Source organism: Melozone crissalis, unplaced genomic scaffold (assembly GCF_028551555.1).
Source record: "Melozone crissalis strain CALT ecotype California unplaced genomic scaffold, PUWL_Pcris_2 ptg000017l_1, whole genome shotgun sequence".
Lineage (NCBI taxonomy): Eukaryota > Metazoa > Chordata > Aves > Passeriformes > Passerellidae > Melozone > Melozone crissalis.
The window spans coordinates 5,779,510-5,796,367 of NW_026535795.1; the positions used below are offsets into that span (position 1 = coordinate 5,779,510).

At 41.1% G+C, this 16,858-nt stretch overlaps 1 protein-coding gene across 2 annotated transcripts; it reads right to left on the reverse strand.

Annotated features, from left to right (window-relative positions):
* Nucleotides 1-1,289: 1,289 nt before the first annotated feature.
* Nucleotides 1,290-16,151, reverse strand: YTHDF1 (YTH N6-methyladenosine RNA binding protein F1). 2 transcript variants are annotated; one of them, XM_054274810.1, is made up of 5 exons: nt 16,022-16,151; nt 15,608-15,632; nt 14,046-14,125; nt 8,699-10,225; nt 1,290-2,815 (listed from the first exon to the last, which is right to left on the reverse strand). In XM_054274810.1, exons 1-5 carry the CDS (start codon nt 16,046-16,048, stop codon nt 2,789-2,791), a joined length of 1,686 nt encoding a protein of 561 aa, XP_054130785.1. In that variant the 5' UTR covers nt 16,049-16,151; the 3' UTR covers nt 1,290-2,788. The 2 variants fall into 2 exon arrangements, with proteins under 2 accessions (XP_054130785.1, XP_054130784.1); XM_054274809.1 differs by lacking the exon at nt 1,290-2,815 and having other exon boundaries at nt 5,834-10,225.
* Between the last annotated feature and the right edge of the window lie 707 nt (nt 16,152-16,858).

Consider the following 16,858-nt stretch of genomic DNA (forward strand, 5'->3'; position numbering starts at 1 on the left):
CCAGCAATTGAACCAGAGACATAATTTAACTTTTTAATCAGCATTTGGTGCTACCAGCTCCATTTGGCTTAAAAGTGAAAGGCAGCAGAGCTAATGTCACACCCAAACTCCAGAAACACCAAGGAGTGTTTAAGGAGTGAGTTTAAGGAGTGAGTTTAAGCAGCAATTCCAAAAGCACACAGGAACATTCCTTCAGAACTATTACTTGGACTAAATAAAGAATAAGCAAGAGTTGTGACATGAAGTTATTCTTCAAGAGACACTGGAAGAATGTTTCTTCCCCCTCACAGTGAAATGTGAACTCTGTGAAACACAAAAAGTGAGTCATCCCTTGGAATTGCAGTGGCAGGGGATTGAAAATCAGGACCAGCAGCCAGCACTGCAGTTATCTGAGCACCCAACGTGCTTGTGATGAACAGGATTATTTTACCCACTCTTAAATCTTCTCCCACCTCTCTGATAGGGCTGTACAACACTGCAGTGTCAGTAACAAATCTCTTCTTACTGAAGCTGCTTTCTCTTGCCCACAAAGCCAGACAGCTGAAACACATCACCACTTTAATACTGCCAAACCAGTTTCAGTTGAAGGCTCCCAATTATTTTATTTTTGTTTTTAGAAAACATTTACCTGAAGTTCTATTGGTATATCACAGCAAAGAGTGCTTAGATCTGGAAAAAAATTACTGAAGTTGTGTAAGTAACTTTTCTCTTGAGGGTCCAGATGCAACAGTTCTTTCTGGCTCTAGAATCACCAGTGGAAGTGTTCTGATGTAAAAACTGAAACTAGCAGCAGGTGCTTTTATTGGATGGAAACACCTTTATAAAATGCACAATTGCTTCAAAAAGTCAGTTAAAAAAGATACCAAAGTAAATTACTGTAGTTAGAGCTGAGAAACACAGCCAAGTGCTGGGAACAAAACTGCTCAGAGCATTAGAGGATTTGGGAAGTTCTTTTCTCACCCTGGTGACCCCAGGCTGTGCTGCTGCCTCCTCAAGGACACAGCACAACTTCCAGTCTTCTCCTCAGCTTCTCCACTGCACCAGGGGAAAGGGAAGCACGAGGGACAGCACTGCACATGGATGCAGGTCCTCTGAGCAATGGGAACAGCCAAAGCTGCTTCCATGTGCTCTGCAGAGTCCTGTGAAACCGTTCAGGTGTGCTGAGAGCAAACATCTGAGTTAATCAAACCACTTCTCAAGTTAGATTAAATTTAGGAATCAGCATAAAGTGTGATTGGAACAGAGGAAGACAACTGAATGTAGGGAAAAAAATGAAAATGACATCAAGCTTGCTAAATATGTATTGTTTATTAAGGCTTGTATTCTCCTAGAGGAAAAAGTTAATCTGATGCTGTCCATTACTCCTTACAGGCAGTAACAGTCCAGAGACAGAGTTATACGTTCTAAATACAAGTCTAAATGATACAGATTAAACTTTATTTAAATTGGAGGTCCTTTTGGAGTAAATAGTATTCAGAAGATACTTGCTTTCTAATATAGTAAAAGATCCTCTACAATAAACACGTGCAGATTCAGTGTGCTAGAGCAGCGGACATGAGCACCATTTCCATGCTTAACTGGAACTCCAGTTGGTGACAGGTTCTCTGACGGTCCCCTCACTCCACAAAAACATGACAGCAAATTCATTTTCTTAAAACAGGTTTTTTTACTCATCCAACAGAAAAAAAAAAATTAGACAAACACACTGTCAATTTCAAATATCTGAGGCATAATCCATCATATTATCCGTACTATTAGTTCCTACGTTAAAGCTCAGCATTATTGGTATAAAAACTTTAAATGGCATTAGGATTTGGGGGGGTTGGGAGAGAGTAATGGAGGGAAGGATTAAAAATGATCTGCAATTAACTAATAACACCTGAAAGCTGAAACAGGTTTAAACACATTGTTTAAAACCCCTGCAATGTCGATAGCATCACATTATTATTTAATTAAGCTACAAAAACCGTAAAGCAGAATTATGGCAGAGAGAAAGCGTCTTGCTCACCCTCGGCAGGATATGGAATAACAGATGCACACTGAAGCACTGCTTAACAGAATGTGAAAGGGAAATATTTTCCAGAGAAACAATTCCACTGACAATTTGATTTTCTACTAGACAGAAAAAACCAACATGGCGCATCAGCAGTTTTTTAAAAGAGTAATTGTACAGATAAATAAAGAGGCAGAGCAGCTGCACAAAGTGATCAGAAATTTAGGAGTTTTTTAATTTTTAAAATTCTGAAGTGCAGTATCTTACGAGGGTTTCTTTTTTTTAATGACAGAAAAAAATTAAAAAAAAAAAAAATCAATGCATGGTTTCTTACTTCTGCCATGAAGAAAAAGGGATTGGGAGGAGGATAAAGGAAGATTTGTCATGTATTCTCCATAATCTCTATATCTGGCTAGGAACATAATTCGTGCCAAAATAAAGTCTTTGGGAAGCACTGACACTTTAGTATGCTCATGTATAGGTCCACATTAGGTTAATATAACTGTTTACCAACTTAAAAAAATAAAAACAGACACACCTTTATTAATGATTTCTACAGAATTTTACATAGAAAAAAAAGATACAAATTAATGCAGATCCACTTGGGCAAAAATAAACTACAATGTACTTAAAGATGCAACAACTTAATTTCCCCTGCACGAGAAGATATATTGGAACTGAAAGCTTTAGTTTGTCCTGATGCCAGGATACAGCACCAGTGATACTTAATTTTGTTTCTCATAGTCGAATCTAATATCAGTTCTAGTATATATATCAAACTGTTTATGTTTATTCTTATTGTTTGTTTCGATTCTGACGTTCCTGCAAAGAGAAAAAAGTTTAGATTTTAGTCAAAGGAACAAGCAGAGTTTTTAGTAGTTTAACAGAACTAATGTGATCCCAGATAATTACACATTTAAAACAATGCTGCTATATTTTATAAATATACTGTTCATACCCAACAAACCCAAGGCCTTGATAATTTATATTTTTAAGTGCAGTCTCAGGTGGAACATCTGGATGAATACCTGCAGTCACTTCAAACCAAGGTCACAGAGAGAGAAAGGTATAAAATATCAACACTCCTAAGGAGAACCAGGATCTGCAATATTCCACTTTCTGGATTATTTTAGCTACTGCAGTAGTAGCACAACCAATACACGAGCAGAAAGCAGATGGCAGATTAGTGAACTCCACAGAACTGGTCTAATTTTGAAGCACTCAAATGACTTTGGAGTTTAGTCACATTCAGTAAAAGCAGGGATTTGAGCTGTCGAGAAATTCTGTCCCTAAATCTTCCTACAGGTTCAACTACTCTGGGAAGCACTGGGAAACACCTGGGGGTAAGAGATAGAAACAATATCAGGTAGAAGGAAAGTTTTGTGTTTCTACAGTCTGATAAAACCCAGCACAGCTGGACTGACCACCTCAAGGGTGTCCCAAAGTGCTGCTGGGAGGGTCTTTGAGCCTTTCCCCCAAGTTTCTGCTAACCACAAATACTGAAGGCAGTAAAGATAGAGCTGGGGCTGCCTGCAGGGAGCTCCCCATCAGTGACCCTGTGCCCTCCCAGCAGCCCAGGGCTCCAGGGACACTGAGCAGTGCCCACAGAACACTCAGGGCTCTTCACTCAGGGTTCCAGGAGCCCCACAGGTGCAGAACGTGCAAGGACAGACAGCAGGACAGAACCAGGCTGCTGTGCCTCAGTCCTGTGCATCCACCAGCCAGGGCAGCACTGCACACTGAACAGAAACGGCTCGGCCTTCCCATTTTTGCTGCTTACAGGGCAGAACTGGCATGGAAATACTTCATTCTGTACTTAAATACATCAACAGGCACCAAATCCTATTCCAAAGGAAATTGTGAATAGCCTAAGCACCACCCCCAGCCAACTCCTGAACCATCTCCTGAACCATCACCTTCATATTTTGCTTTGTGGACTCATTCTGTATAAAGTTCATCTCAGAATTGTTTCTGTTGGGATGTAAAGCTTACTTGCTAATATAACAACCATTGTAAATGTAACAGACTGCATTTGCTGCTTCAGCTGGTCACAGAATAAAAATCAGAAGAGACTTTTAAAAACTGAATACATTGATTTCTGTCTCCAGGCAGAATGTTAATATTTTAATTTTCATAATAAAATTAAGTCAACAAAGTCCAGAATGAATTATGAATATATAATTTAAGACAGAAGTAAGAGATAGCAAAGTTGTTTTACCAAATCAACAAAACAAGCTGTGTAAAGTGGTAGAATTTATTAAAAATCTATTCCTCCTGTCTTTTAACTCTCAACTATGATGAATTATCAGTAAAAGCCATTTCCTAATGGCAGAGTATCAGAACATTACAAGTTGTTCTTAATAAAAAGAGCTTATGTCTGTCTGACATTTCAAACAAAAGGTGGTTACAGAGTATCTAGAACTGAATCATATCAACTCCATTTTCAGGCTTCCTGAAAGAGAATTGTTCCATCCTATTTCCAACTTCCATTTCCAAGGTGGCACATCCCCTTTACAGCCCTACCATGGTCATGAGCCCACTCTTTCCCATTGCCACCTCATGTAACTTACTGAATTTATTTTTAGTTTTCTGTGTAGTCATCCACTGACCTCCCTAATTCCACTTGCTTTAGAAATGGGAGTTTTCCATTCTCAAGGACTAGCCCCACATAAAAGAGGCAGGCTAGCACCTGAGACCTCCACCTGAAGTGCTCATGGCATTCAGAAACTCAGCTCAGACTGTAAGTCAGTAAAAAGTGCTCTTTACTGAGCAAGTTCCCAAGCAGTTCCTCCTACCTTGCTTTTTGCTTTCTCTCTTGGGGGCTAATCTGAGTCTTCCTCTTTACAAATGTCTCAAACCACATAAACTGATGAAACAATTCTTCGTGCTCTCCAGCATGGCTGCTTTTTAGAAGTTCTAACTCTCAAATTCTCTTCCTCACTGCTATTTAGCACTACTGCAAGCAAGAATAAACAGTTTTGTAAGCAGCTAACAAAGCTGTGCTCATTTTGGTTCTGAAGATCCGGAGCCTTCAGCTTCTCTTCTCCAGTGGAATACTCTTGATATCTCACAGGAGAGCTCCAGCTGCACTTCTCCTTCAGGACACTAATCTGTGTGGTCTTCAGACACAGGGAAAATAGGTTTCCACAAAACTTGCAGAGATTTCCACCTTGGAGGCACTCATCCCTGTCAAACTTCTTTTCTCTTCACTTCAGGCTAAAGTAGCTTCAGCTTTCCTACTAAACTTGGTTAAAGTCAGTGGGATCAAAGCATTCATCTTCAGACACAAAAATAGAAATATTTTCTGTATCTCAGGAACACTGTATTAATCTTAAAATATGTTTTTTAAACTAGAGCTTTGGAGGAAGGACAATACTCCATCCTTTTAAGTTCAGTGACTGTCACAGAAAGCTCATCACAAAGGAATCACCCAGTGCTAGGAGGAAATGAGTATTTCCAAGTACTAACACACACCAGCCAACACTTTTCAGTATTTAATCACCTAAAGCAGAACTGGTAATCTTGGTGATTCAGGAGCTTTCTGAGACTGTGCAGCTCTGCCAACACAACACCAAGGTGTAGAGCTGAGTGCCTTGCCTGAATCAGAGGTGACAGCACAGCAGCCCAGTACAGCAACTGGGACCATCTGCTGTGGTGCAGATCTGGGAGCCTGAGCTGCTCACAGCTCATCTGTCACCTGTGAAGTACCAAGATCTGCAACAAGTTTGTCTTCACAAGCTTTTAAACTTCGGAAGACAACTTTGGTAAGGCTCTGATGGCATGCTTTTAGGAAATAATAACTAATGCCACATTATTTTATTTTAAAAAAGCTCTCTCACACATCACAACTTTTTTACAGTTTTCAGAGCATGGGCTTTGATGACAGAAGTAGCTCTGGAGCTGACTGAAAAAGGCTGTGAGCGTCAGGTGAGAATTCATGCCACTCACTGTTCTGCTATTTCATTCCAGACCCCAGTCTCCTCCCAGTTTCTGGTTAATTATTTCAGTGTGGCAAATCAAAAGCTGGACTTATACCCCAGCATGACCAAACCCTCTCTCAATTCTGGAGGGATCTCTTCTTTCAGCAATGCTGCAAAGTGATCAATCTTTGGCACTTGGATGAATTTCATGCAGCAGTGTACCTGCCAAAGCATCACTGGATGATGTGGCACTGACACTGGGGCTCCTACATCAGTGACACTCAGCAGCACAGGCTGCAGCTGGCTCTGCACACAGCAGCCATGGAAATGCTGGTGAGCAACAAACTGGAACCATCTAAAGGGCTCAAATGCCAGTGCCTTGCCCTGCACAGATTACATTATTATTCTCCACTAAATATTTGTGTATAAATGAAATTGTATCATTTAAACTCGCCATGTACAGTTTTTTAAGAATTGTGTCCCTTTGTAATCACAACAGCAGTGAAATGGAAGCACAAAATTTCAATGATTTTACAGCTAAAGAGTATAATGAGTAAAATCCAGCAATCTGAAAACCAATTAAGATGGCACATATACCAATAACTATCTGAAAATGTCAACTGGGTTGTAAGATAAGGTTGTTGGCAATAAGATTCTTCAAAAATTGTCATAGGAAGACTAACTTTGTTAACAGGAAGATTTGAACTTCAACAGCACAAACTTCTTAAAAATAACTTTAGGTACATGCATATCCTGTAAAAAAAACCAAACTCTTCTAGTAATCAGCTGGACTTCTAAAATTCCTTTTATTAATGAAGGGGGAAAATATTGACTTTCCAATCACGTTTTATAGAGTGCAAGCTGACAAGCAGCATCTTATTTTTCATTCCTTCATTGCTGCTCTGCTTTAGCTCTCTAGCACTATCACCTTCCTCAGTGTACTTTGGTTTCCCATTTTCTAAGCTATTGAGAGGAATCTAAGAAATATTAAATTAGACTTCACAGTTTATTTTGTGAATGTGTAATACAAGCCAGGGCCTCTGTTTTAAATGAGGAAGGAAAATGCATTATTTTGAAAAACTGATCCTGTTATAAATAAAGCAATGACCTAGGTAAGAATATTTTTGTGCAGGAAGTGGGAATTAGTTGTTTATTAAATCAACCCAAAATGAGATCAGCTCAACAGTCAAACACCAACCCTCTGAGATCCTACAAAGCACAGGAATTCTGCTGTTTGTGCCACCACTGGGATCCTGCTGAGGCCAGGGATTTATCTGTGCAGGAGTAGATCTGTTATCACTTTCCCTGTGCTCTCACTTCTTAAACACCCACAGTTCTCCCCTCCAGCCTTGGCAGCAGAGCACAGGGAGAGAGAATTAAAAACCCAAACCAATCACACGCCAGTACACCACAAACACTGGGCAGAGGAACCCCAGGCTGCCTCACTTTGCCAGGACTCTCTCCTGCAGAAGGAACACCACTCCACATTAAATATTGAATTGCTAATTATCTACTGAAGGAATGAAGTGTTCAAGTAAAGCCCTTTAGGTTTTACTTTGTGGAATCCCACAGGGAGTATACAAGAAAAACTTGCAATTTTAAACTGTCCTTCCCTGCTGTGCCGAGTTCAGCTATGCACATCTATCATGGCCAGGAAAAGTTCAGCCACAAAGTTTTAAAGACACTGAACTCCTTTTCTCATATAATTTAAAGGCACAATCTATGAAGACAGTTTAAAGTAATTTTATCTACACTTTAAAATGGCAATAAAAAACTTTCAAGTGGCAATTTTAGAATTTAAGCTGCAGGAACAAGCATTAAGTCTTTGCTTTAAAAACATCTTAAAACAAGTGTGAGCTACCCTAAACTAAACCAGCCGATCAAACAAATGCTGTATTTGCAATGCTATACTAAAAAAGTCCAGGAAACTCTCAACACCAAGCAAATTGAAGTGTTACTTCAGTAGCAACTAGACATGCTGACACCTATTATTTTGTCAGCTCATTACTTCTAGACTGCCTAATTAGAAAAAGGCATTCTTGAAACTGAGGTATTGGGATGGAGAGGGACAGAGATCCCTTGTGGCAGACTTAGAGCCATGAAAGTGTATGGAAAGTTTTATTACACTCTCCCAGTTACTGCCCAGACTTCTCTCACTACATCTTCACTCAAAACTTCAAGAATTAGTAGACAGATTAAACCTGGGAACTGAAAACCTTTATTTATCCAAATAATACACGTGACTTCAGCAGCATAAATGCACTCTTTCTAGCACTATTCCAGCAATATTATGCAACTCTTTCTTTTCCAGAGAGATAAACTGAATAAACAAAATCAGGTTTCTTATTCTTAAAGGTGATGTACAAATTTCAAGTACCAGTACAGGTATCAATTTTGATAGCCCAGTTCCAGTCAAACAGTGTTTAAACACCTCATATTTAAGGCAAAAAACTTAAGTGACAATCACTGGCAGAACCCAATTCTGAAACAGAAACTATTTTCTATTAACCATTTTAAGATAAAAAAATAAATCAAACTGCAATAAACGGGACATAAAGTCCTGTACCCGCATTACTGCTTAGCTTTCTGCTTTGAAATTCATTGACTTGTGAAACTCTCACAAAGAAATATGCATCAGATTTGTGTTGTTAAACACACAAGAAACCATCAAGTTGAGATGTATTAAAAACATTTTGAATTCCTACTTACATTTTTCCACCATAGCAGCCTTCACATTTCATTTTCCCCATATCTGTGTATAAAATAAATTTTTTAATAAGTTTACCTTCCGCACCACCTCCTCCTCTTCCTGGCGCTTTTCATAATGAGAAAAGTCATCAAAGATGGAGGTCGTGTGCTTGTAAGTAGCAATAATTTTAAGCACTTGTTTTGCTTTTTCTAAGGGCACCTCCTGTGTATCACGGGAGTTTGTAACGGGTTTGTTGTCATTGTTCTCCAGCCTGATGTGTCTCAGTTGGTTGTTGGGCACATCCTTCACAAAGATCCACTTGACATCAAATTTCCCCTTCCACTTGTCCTGAGACCAGACACCCGCACTGGTGCCATAGTCCACAGGTGATTTCATCTCTGCTACTCCACAGAAGTGTCCACTGCCATTGACACTGAACAGCAAGTACACGGGGCCCTTGCTGTTCATGGAGCGAAAAGCGCTGTCCAGGCGTTTGTTGCCGTGTTCCGTACTACACCAAATAGAATATTTAATGGAACGATGAATATCATCCTCGGAATAGCTCTTTATTATGAACACACGTCCATTTTTAAGGTTCCATTCGAAATCTTTAGGGTTATAGCTGTGAGCAGCTTTCAGTTTTTCAAGGACCGGATGGGACTCCCCGCTCGGAACGGGGTTGGGCTGGGTGCTGCCAGCTGGGTTGGTGTCGTTCCCAGTTCCTCCACTTTGGCCAAAAGCTGCATTTCTGTTGCGAGGAGCTACCCAGCGGTTCTGGGGCGGCTGCTGAGGGGTCTGATACTGTGGCTGAGTCAATGGAGGAGGCTGAGCTGGAACAGGCTGAACAATTGGTTGCTGTGGCTGTGGAACAGACTGAGGAGAAGGTATCTGTTGGGGGGCAGGAACTTTTGCCACAGGACCCTTATTGTCCCAAGTACCTATGTCCATATTATGCTTTATAGGGGGTGGAGGCAACGCTCCTCCGATTACAGGTCCAGATTTTGTTTTCATTTTAGGCTGTGGTTTTGCAGGCTTGCTGGCAATCGCAGCCCAAGAGGTTGGTTTAGATACTGGCAAGTTTACATTAGATCCACCATTCCCAGAGAGGGCTCCTGTCATCCCGGCACTGTTAACAACAGAACCTACTGTTTTCACTGCAGAAGTCGTAACATCTCCACCAATCTTAAGTCCGACCATTCCCTGCTCAATACTGTTCATTCCAGGAGCTTTATTTAATGTATCATTATGAAATCCTGTTTGTCCATCCACAATGGTACCCCCCAGAGAACTGGGTGGGTAGCTGTAACTGCTCCCATATGCTGAGCTTTGTGTCTGCTGTCCTTGGGACCCGCTTGTTCCCCAAGCTGAGAAGGCAGGATTTTCAGGGAAGAAGTTAAAGCGGTGTTGGTAGATATTATTTCCCAGACCCCCAGGCTGTCCAAAAACGGCATCGTGCATAAAATGATGATCCCCATTACTGAGCTGTCCATAGGTGGTGAGATAAGGGATAGGAGGATCTCCTCCTGTAGACCATGGTGCTTCACTGAGAGAATAGGGGAACCCAATAGATGGTGGATAATAACTGGACAGATAAGGATCAGTCATTGATGGATAGCTACTGTTCTGTTAAAGAGAAAAAACAGTCACCAGATAAATAAACCCCTCATTTATAAACAGCCACAACACCAAACAGAAAAGAACACTAGAGACAAAGTAATGTAATTTCTAATGACAGATCTTAGTTCACATTCCAAGAGGTATTCAGTGCTAAAATGAAGCATCTGGGTATTCACAATACCCCAGAACTAGGGCCTCACACTGAGGTTAGTACTTGAGATGTTGAAACCATGTAATCTCACACTACTAAGGTTATTTAGTAGCCAATACCCCAAATTATTGCAAGGAACACATCTAACTATATTTTGTAGCTCACAGAACTGAGGGTATTTAGCATTTCTAGACTGCTACATGGAAGAAGCTTTAGATTAATCACCCTAATATGACAGTACATAATGTCATGTTGACATGTTACAATCCTCATTCTGGAGTTGTTTTTAGGGCCCAACAGTCTCCAACAAAAAAACTCACACCTCAAGCACTAGAACATACACAGGCTACTTCTGACACACATGCCAAGTTTGCCACAGGTAGGAGATACAAGCTGACATCACAGGGCCTGGTGCACCAGAGACAAATCCATGCCCAGATGGCACATGACAGAAGCCATCCCAAATCTTGGAGAAAGACCCTTTCCTGCCTGTTGCATAAATCTTTTCCTCCCTCAGTAGTAAAGTTACAACTGTGCAGGAGTGTTCCTGACCGTTCTTTCAAACAGGATATCTCTCCCACTCATGAAATAAGAGACCAAACATTTATAAACCAACAGACCCACTCTGAAATTTCCTTCTCTTCGACTGTTAAGTCTTAGAGCAAGCTGAGAAGCTTTTCCTCTCACTAACACTCTGCTGGCACCTGATCTTGAAGCATTCCATATGATTCTTACATTCAGCAATGCAAAAGAACAAAGCCAGGATGTTCTAAAGTGGGTTTTACTCCTCTTCAAATCAACTTGAAGCACTCATATTGGAGACCTTCCAAAGTGACACTCCAACTGTAATTACCAGAGAGGGGGTGGGAAGGTCAACATCTCCTGTTAATGAGTCAAACAGCAGCTCGCCTTTCCTTACTCTTAAAGGCTATTTTAAGAAGAGGAACTCTTCTTTCAAACTGCTAGATTTCAAACTTGAAAAGAAAAATCTATCTGCAAAATCAGGAAAATTGTACCAGAACTTCAGCCATTTTTCCAAAAATCTGATTATTCCTCAGCTTTCTTAAAAAAAAAAAAAAAGTAAAATGCCCTCCTAGCTGAAGATAGGCCTAATATTCAATTGATACAGAATCATTTTTACTGCTCATTTTTCAATGACCTCTTTTCCATGACACCTCAAAGCCAGAGTAATTCAATAGCTTTATGTTTCATACACAGAATACCACAATATGCCTCCAAGACTTCCATACAGTACTGCAAACACTTCAGAGATGAAACAGCCTAAATCAAATGTTATTGATTCAAAAGAAATGATCTCTGCCACTTTTCAAGCTGCCTTTATTTACACACAAATTCTATCACTAACAAGAGGTACAGAAATCACCTTCCTATGAGATGATCCTCTAAAATACACTGAGTTTTCAGAGCCTCCCAAGCTAAAGTAATCAATATTTAGCATAAAAAACCCCATTTTTCTGAAAGACTTAGACACTGCTGAGTGTTATATTTTAAATGTTAATTTAAGAAAAAAAAATAAAAACAAATACAGATGAAAGAGAGGAGATATAAGTAGTTCTCTGAGATACTTATGCTCATAAATTCTGTAAGTTTAGATTTTAAGACCAAAAAGAGTAAGCCTAGAGAAAAGCAAGTGTTTTCTCCCAGAAATATTTAGATTAAAGGATTTTAGACAATTCCTGAAGCTGTCATCTCTTCACACAGCCTGTAAAGTCTCCACACAAGGATTCTAACAAGATTCAAGGAAACTTTCAGCAGCCACCCTGACCAGACATTCAATCTATTTTGACTGGCTTTATGCCAGAGTGTAAAAGAAACCCTGACAGAAGTTCTTCCCTTCAACAGCAGAACTTCAATAAACTTATCCTTGACCTTTCTGCACCCTTCTGTATCTTTTTTATTAAAAATTTCCAAACAAAACCAACTCAACCATTCTGGTAATTAGGAAAGAATCTCCTATCCCCCAAAAATGCTCCTTGCTGGTGATTCCCTGTTCCATTGGAATAATATCTTGGTTCTCAGTGATTTTACAGGAGGATGCTTTTCTTGCTGGGTGTAAATCTGTACATGAAGAGTCTATTTGACTCTTAAAAGTACTTTTTAACACAATATTCCTCACCTACATTTGACTTTCGATGTTAAATATATTATTGTGTCAGCTGGAGCTTTAATTTCTTAAGTTTATTTTAAATACTCAGTTGGCTTCAAAATTTTCAAATCTTTTTTTTAAGTCATCTGTACTTTACAGTAATTTTCAAGGCCTGAATAAATCTGAGTGGATAACTGGATAATAAGGCTTTGTTCAGCAACATGGTTGTCTTCAGTACAAAATCTCACAGCCCTAATTAATGCTACTGCCACTTTCCACTTAAAATTGTAAGAGGACCTACACAATTGTTTCTTGTGCCATGCCAATTTTTCACTGCAGCATAAATAAATTGGTCAATGGAGCTACACTTTCATGAAGAAAACTTTTTATTATAATTATGGAAATTCTAACAGCCATAGCAAGTTTTCTATTTAATCCTAATAATTTGGCTTGTTGACAGCAAAGACAAACTTCCCAGAATAAAACTATAATAGATGGGTATATTTTTCCTATGTGAACATTCAGTATATTTAAAGTTTAAAGTCATTAAAAATCACACACAAATGTGATGAAGCACAATTTTAAAAAAATCAGAGGGAGGTGAAAACCTCAATTTCTTTTATAATTAATTCTACATTAAAAATTAGGATTTTCCTTCCTTTTTTTCCTACAAAAGTTTTTCTACCTTCCACAGCACATTAACTCCAAAGGAAGGAATGCTTCCCATTAAATTAAGTCTGGAGAACATGTCTGTGCTGCAAGCAAGCTCAGTGATGCCATCAATATTAACACTGGCATCTGACAGCTTCAGGCTGCATTATAAATTTCCTTTTTAAAATGTAACACTTTGCCATCCCATCATGTACCTGTAGTAAATGTTTCTCTCTGAAATGGGGTTTCATACTTGTCAATGAAAACTTTTTGCTTCTCCAGTTTCTATACATTTTGTTCCCTTTAAAGATCTGAATGTGAAGTCAAAAATTACTTCAGAGAACACTTTCAATTATAATGGCATTTTAGTCATGGATGTTGATTTAATGCACATTATAATGAGAGTTTACATTACAGTTCCTTACTCTTAAGTAACACATCTTTAACTCTTAAAATGTATCAGAGCACATGAAAGAACAACAACTTCTGAAGTGTAAAAAATGGGACAACTCTACTAAGTACCTAGAGAGCATCCAACCCAATCTCAACTACATTAATTTCTGTGATTATATAAATAACAGAAGCAGAATTTTTAGACTCTTACAAGCAACTGGCCTATCAAAGAACTGTAAAATCAGACTGTCCCAGTCCAGCCACACCAACAACCTGCAAGGGGAGGAGGAATCAGCTCCAGCTCCTTGGAGCATCAACTTCATTTTCACTTGTGGCCATCTGGAGATGCAGAGTAATATTAGCTTTGGGAACACAAATGCTGGTTGTATCACCAAGTAACACAATATGCTGTCATTTCTTTTTCCATTTCTATTTAAGGCATTTGCTCCCTCCACACAATCCTATGAATGGAGTGCCAACAGCATGCCTAAGGAAAAAAAAAACTAAGTTAAAAATATACTAACCTGATTTGACTGCCCGGAAAGGTAAGGTTCAAAATCGTTGTCATGAACTGTATCCTTCTGATGTAATGAACCATTTTGTACTACAAAAAAAGGGTTACAGCACATTAAAACAGCAGCAGCAGCATTGCAGGAGTGATGTTCCACCCTATGCTACTTTAGGAACAGCCAGATTTCTTCTGCAAACCAGAAAGACTCATAAAAAGACCAAGGGATGACATTTCCCACCCCCCACATAGTTTCTCTTTATATTACTGCTTATACAACAAAGTTTGAGTAAATTAAAAAAGTTAGTAATTAAAAATTCTACAGCTGAGAGTGAGTAAACAACTCATGTGAATTAACTCCCAACAGAAAATCATTATTGAGAACAATTTTGTGAAAAAAGATTGGGAAACAACATCTATTGTTCTGGCCCATAATTAGAACACACAAACTCACAGTTCTCCCAGCGTGTGTTATTCACTGCTTAAGCTGGCTAAAATAAGATGAGGTGAGGTTACATTTAATTATGAAATGAAGACTGCTAAGAGCTTTGGTATCCTGATATTTTCAAGAAAACTTAAGTTTCAACATTCTCATCTGTAAAAAAAAAGATATCTGCCATAAAGTCCTACTTCAGCATAAAAGAATGTCTGATAAGCATTTGAAACCCATTACTGAATGATATACAAACCCAAACCAGCTATTAGGTCCCTTCAAATAATTTCCTGTTTGCCTTAAATTTGAAAAAAACAAGGTCAAATACATGGTGTGGTAGTTGCTGTATTTACCTAGTTCATAGAACTAAATATAGCTGAATTAAATATAATACTGAACTAAATATAATACTACACCAAATAAAGTGTTTAGCAAACAAGTTTGGGAATTCAGCAGAGTATTTCTGCAAAGTTTAGCAAAGGGAGTAGAGATAGAAGAGTGTTTACAAACACAGGGAGATGTGATTCTTCAACTGGAAGGAGCTGGATTTTCAAGGCAGGTTAAGATGTATTAAGAAGCACTTATGAGTTGGATATTATTACTTTCTAAGTCTTAAGAGTTACATGCTTGTTAGCAAACACAGTAATTAAGATATTTTTTAGATGACTTAGTAATAAGTTTAATTTCAATTGGAGCAGAAGAGTTATAAAAATGCCTATTATCTCATCAGAAGTTAACCATCTTTTAAGTTCCCAAAATTATTACGTTTATGGGCTTAAGTAAGTGTCTCAGCCAACAGCAGAGCAGCAGCACAACTGCATTCAAAAAAGTAGGAAAAAATACAAAAATTGTACAGGGATATCCTTGTGACTTTACATAGCAACCTGTTTCATCTTCAACAGGGAGAATTATTTAGTACCAACAGAGTCCTTCCCACTGCAAATCCAGCAGCACTAAGTGGGATGCAGGCAAGCTCGGATGAATGGCAGTCGATGTTATTTTTGAAACAAAGCACCCATTCCCTCATTCCCAGATGTTTTCCATGCAGAGTAACAGCGATACATTTCTGCTCACCCACAGGTACCTGTGTAATTGAGCCCTTACAGTAACAATTTAAGCGACCAGATCACAGCATGATTTCTCACCTTTATTATCCTGTCCCTTCGGTCTCTGGGAAGCCACAGCACGTGATTACGGGGAAAAAAAAGAAAAGGGAAATAAAAAAGTTTATTTTAGAAAAACTCTTATATTGTCAGAGACACTGCGAACCCCACAGCTTCTAAGGACGGGGAAGAGACTTCTAAAAATGGCCAGCAGCATCTCAAGGTTTGTTTGGACCGGGGCTGGAGCAGCGTGTTCCACGTATCACTCAGCACCGGCCTTCCTGAGAAATGGCCCCGGCTCCGGGGAGGAGGCGGGAACGTGCTGTGCCCACGGGGGAAGTTACGGAGAACGATGGAGCTCGAAAGCAGCCGAGGGGGACAAGAAAAGCCCCGCGGGGCCTGCAGCCGCAGGCCTAGGAATCCCCCCGCCCACGGGCCGCCTCGCCGCTCACTCACCTGAGGGTCAACGCTTGTGGCAGACATAATTCATGCACAGGGCCCCGTGGTTCAGCAGAGAGCGCCGGGGAACGAGGCAGGGCCGCTCGGCGCGGCGCGGAGCTCCGGGGCCTGGCGGAGGGGCGGCGGCGGCGCCTCCTCTCCCCTCAGGCGGCGGCCGGGCGGGGAAGGGGCCGGGGCCGAGGGGGAGGGAAAGGGGCCGCCTGGCGCTTCCTCGGGGCGCCTCCTCAGGGTACGGCGGTGCAGGCGGCGGCGGCGCGGCTCGGCCGTGGCGCTAGCGGTGCCGGAGCGGGCCCGGTCTCTCACATGCCCGCGGGCCGGGCCTGGGGCCGCAGCGAGCGGGGCAGCGGCGGCCGCCGACTCCAATGGCGGCGGGCGCCGGGCTGCGGTGACGTCAGCGGCGAGCGCGCGGGGCGCGCCGGGAGCGCACGGGGCGGGGAGCGGGGGAAAGGCGCGCGGGGCGGTGGCGCCTCGTGCGCCTGCGCGGCAGCGCTGAGGGGGCGCATGGCGGACCTGGCTCATACGGCTCCGCCCCGCCACAGAGCGCTCGGGCTGCCCGGCTTGGGGAACGGCGGACTCAGGGCACTGCTCATTGCTGTGCGCGAATTCCTCCGGAGGAAAGGGTTCTTCGCCCAGCGAGTGGTCGGGCACTAGAACGGGCTCCCCAGGGATGTGGTGGCAGCGCCGAGGCTGAATGCTTGAGATATGTGCGGATAACGGCACATGGAGGGGTTCTTGGGTGTCCTGCGCAGGCCCAGCGTTGGACTCGGTGATCCTTGTGGGATTTTCCCAGCTGAGAATATTCTCTAATTCTGTTCCTCCCTCAGTCTTTGCGAG

Excerpts from the sequence above, each read along its gene's own strand:
- YTHDF1 (XM_054274809.1), bottom strand. The coding sequence starts at position 16,048 with ATGTCTGCCACAAGCGTTGACCCTCAG. Across the intron at positions 15,633-16,021 it reads CCACAAGCGTTGACCCTCAG|AGACCGAAGGGACAGGATAA; the intron begins GTGAGTGAGCGG and ends GTGGCTTCCCAG. Across the intron at positions 14,126-15,607 it reads GAAGGGACAGGATAATAAAG|TACAAAATGGTTCATTACAT; the intron begins GTGAGAAATCAT and ends CTTTTTTTGTAG.